General features: G+C 43.1%; 1 protein-coding gene across 1 annotated transcript; it reads right to left on the minus strand.

The window, feature by feature from the left end:
* Positions 1-1,742: 1,742 nt before the first annotated feature.
* On the minus strand, positions 1,743-2,696 carry LOC141829924 (uncharacterized). Its single transcript, XM_074717399.1, has one exon. It carries the CDS (start codon positions 2,694-2,696, stop codon positions 1,743-1,745), a length of 954 nt encoding a protein of 317 aa, XP_074573500.1.
* Between the last annotated feature and the right edge of the window lie 233 nt (positions 2,697-2,929).

The following is a 2,929-nucleotide window of genomic DNA, read 5'->3' on the forward strand; positions in this document are numbered from 1 at the left end:
ATTGCTAATAACACTCTAATAGAGGTTATTCTTGATACTGGAGCATATGTATCAAAATAGTCAAGGCCTTCACGCTGTCGGTAACCCTTAATTACCAATCTAGCCTTGTATCTATCTATTGTGCCATCCGATTTCTTTTTCCTCTTAAAAATCCACTTACAGCCTAATGGTTTACTTCCAGGAGGAAGATCCACAAGCTCCCAAGTATGATTTTGTAAGATAGAAGTGATTTCAGATGTAATCGCTTCTTTCCAGTGAGGTCCTTCAGAAGATCTTAGAGCTTCTGTATAATTCTGTGGTTCACTTTCCAACATAAAAGTGATAAAATCCGATCCAAAGGATTTTTCCACACGAGCTCTTTTACTCCGTCTGAGCTCTACCTCTTCTGGTTCACCCTCATGTTCTTCTTCTTGTGTTTCAAAGGTCCTCTTTGAGGAGCTTGCTTCCTCTCTAGACTTATACGGAAACACATCTTCGAAGAATGAGGCATTTCTCGATTCAATTATCGAGTTCTTATGTATTTCTGGTATTAGCGATTCATACACTAGAAATCGGTAAGCACTACTATTCTGTGCATATCCTAGGAATATGCAGTCAATAGTTTTTGGTCCTATTTTAACCCTTTTTGGATTAGGTACCAACACCTTAGCAAGACACCCCCACACTCGCAAATATTTATAGGATGACTTTCTACCATTCCATAATTCATAAGGGCTCTTGTCTATATTTTTTCGGGGTACCTTATTTAATAGGTAATTCGCTGTTAGCACAGCCTCTCCCCATAAATTTTCTGGTAGCCCAGAACTCAATAAAAGAGCATTCATCATCTCTTTTAAAGTACGATTTTTCCTCTCAGCAACACCATTTTGCTGAGGAGTATATGGAGCCGTTGTTTCGTGCCTAATTCCATGTTCAGCACAAAACTCAGCGAATGGCGAAACATATTCACCTCCTCGATCACTTCGAACCACCTTAATCTTCTTATTAAGATGATTTTCAACCTCAGTTTTATAGAGAATAAATTTCTCTATAGCCTCATCCTTACTTTTTAGAAGATACACATAACAGAATTTTGTGTTATCATCTATAAAAGTAATAAAATATTTATTTCCACCACGTGTGGGAACCCCTTTTAGGTCGCACACGTCTGTATGGATTAAGTCGAGTGGTTCTGTGTTTCTTTCAACATGTTGAAAAGATGACCTTGTCATCTTTGCTTCAACGCAAGTCTTACACTTTTGTTTCGGATCAAGTAGGAATGTCGGAATGCTTTGCATGTTAATTAATCTTCGTATCGAATTGTAATTAACATGACCTAGTCTACTATGCCACAACACAGATGACTCAAGCATATAAGAGGAAGAACTTGCATTTTTATTCATTTTGGGCCTAATGGCCATTACACTGAGCTTAAAAAGCCCATCATTTTCATACCCCTTTCCTACAAACATTCCATTTTTGGATAATACTACCCTGTCCGACTCAAATACAATGCGAAAGTCATGCTTGCTTAAAAGTGATCCGGACACCAGATTCTTCCGAATCTCCGGAACATACAACACATTGTTCAGAGTTAAATCCTTGCCCGAAGTCATCTTCAGTACCACTTTTCCACGGCCCTTGATCTCCGAGGTTGCTGAATTCCCCATATACAGCTTATCTCCATCTTTAACTTCTTCAAAGTCGTGGAGAAGCTCCTTGTTGCAGCACACATGTTTGGTGGCTCCTGTATCAATCCACCACTACCGCGGGTTCGAACCGATGAGGTTCACTTCAGAAATGACGGCGCAGAGATCCATATCCGGTCCCTCGCTCATATTTGCTTCTTGCTTCTTCTTTGGTTTTCTGCACTCAGAAGATTTGTGACCGATTCGGTCACAGTTGAAGCATTTCCCAGAGAACTTCTTAGATACGCCTCCTCTGGGTCCCATTTTGGAAGACTTAGAATTCTTCCATTTCGAGTTTTGACCGTGCTCGATCACGTTGGCTTTTACCGTAGCCTGAGAGAACGATCGTTTGTCTGAGCTCCTGTTGTCTTCCTCAATCCGGAGTCGGACGATGAGCTCCTCGATATTCATCTCCTTTCTTTTGTGCTTCAAGTAATTCTTGAAGTCTTTCCAGCCGGGAGGGAGCTTCTCTATGATCGCTGCCACCTGGAAGGTCTCACTCAGCACCATGCCTTCTGAGTGAATCTCGTGCAGGATCACCTGGAGCTCCTGGACTTGGCTGATCACTATCTTGGAGTCCACCATTTTGAAGTCCAGGAACCGACCAACAACAAATTTCTTGGCCCCCGCATCCTCTGTTCTGTATTTCAGGTCTAAGGATTCCCATAATTCCTTAGCCGACTTCTTTGTGCAGTATACATTATATAATGAATCTGCCAAACAGTTAAGGATATAGTTTCTGCAAAGAAACTCCGAGTGTTTCCAAGCCTCCACAGCATTGAAGGTTTGGGCATCCAAAGTACCCTCAGGTACCTTGGGTGGTTCTTCAGTCAAGAACCTAGCCAGATTAAGAGTGGTCAAGTAGAAAAGCATTTTCTGCTGCCACCTCTTGAAATTCATTCCTATGAATTTCTCTGGCTTCTCGGCATGATTGATTGGGACTGACCCAATCGGTACAGTAGGAGTCGTTACCTGCACTTGTTGAGTAGTTGGCTCTGCTACTATCATCTCAACTTGGTCTATAGCCATCGCAACAGAAACAAAATCTGTTTTAAGATTGTTTGTGAATCTTTGCCGGAGAGAGCAGTGTGGCCGAGTTGCCGACTGCCGAGCAGAGTGGCCGAGTTGCCAAGCCGAGTGCCGAGTGTCGAGTGCTAAGTGGCCGAGTGCCGAGTGACGAGAGCCGAGTGCCGAGTGCCGAGTGGTCGACTGTCGAGTGCCAAGCCGAGAGCTGACTGCCGAGCCGAGAGCCGACTGCCGAG

The sequence above is a fragment of the Curcuma longa genome, chromosome 5 (assembly GCF_044706935.1).
Source record: "Curcuma longa cultivar G26 ecotype Majalengka, Jawa Barat chromosome 5, ITB_CL_G26_1.1, whole genome shotgun sequence".
In the NCBI taxonomy this organism is placed as follows: Eukaryota; Viridiplantae; Streptophyta; class Magnoliopsida; order Zingiberales; family Zingiberaceae; genus Curcuma; species Curcuma longa.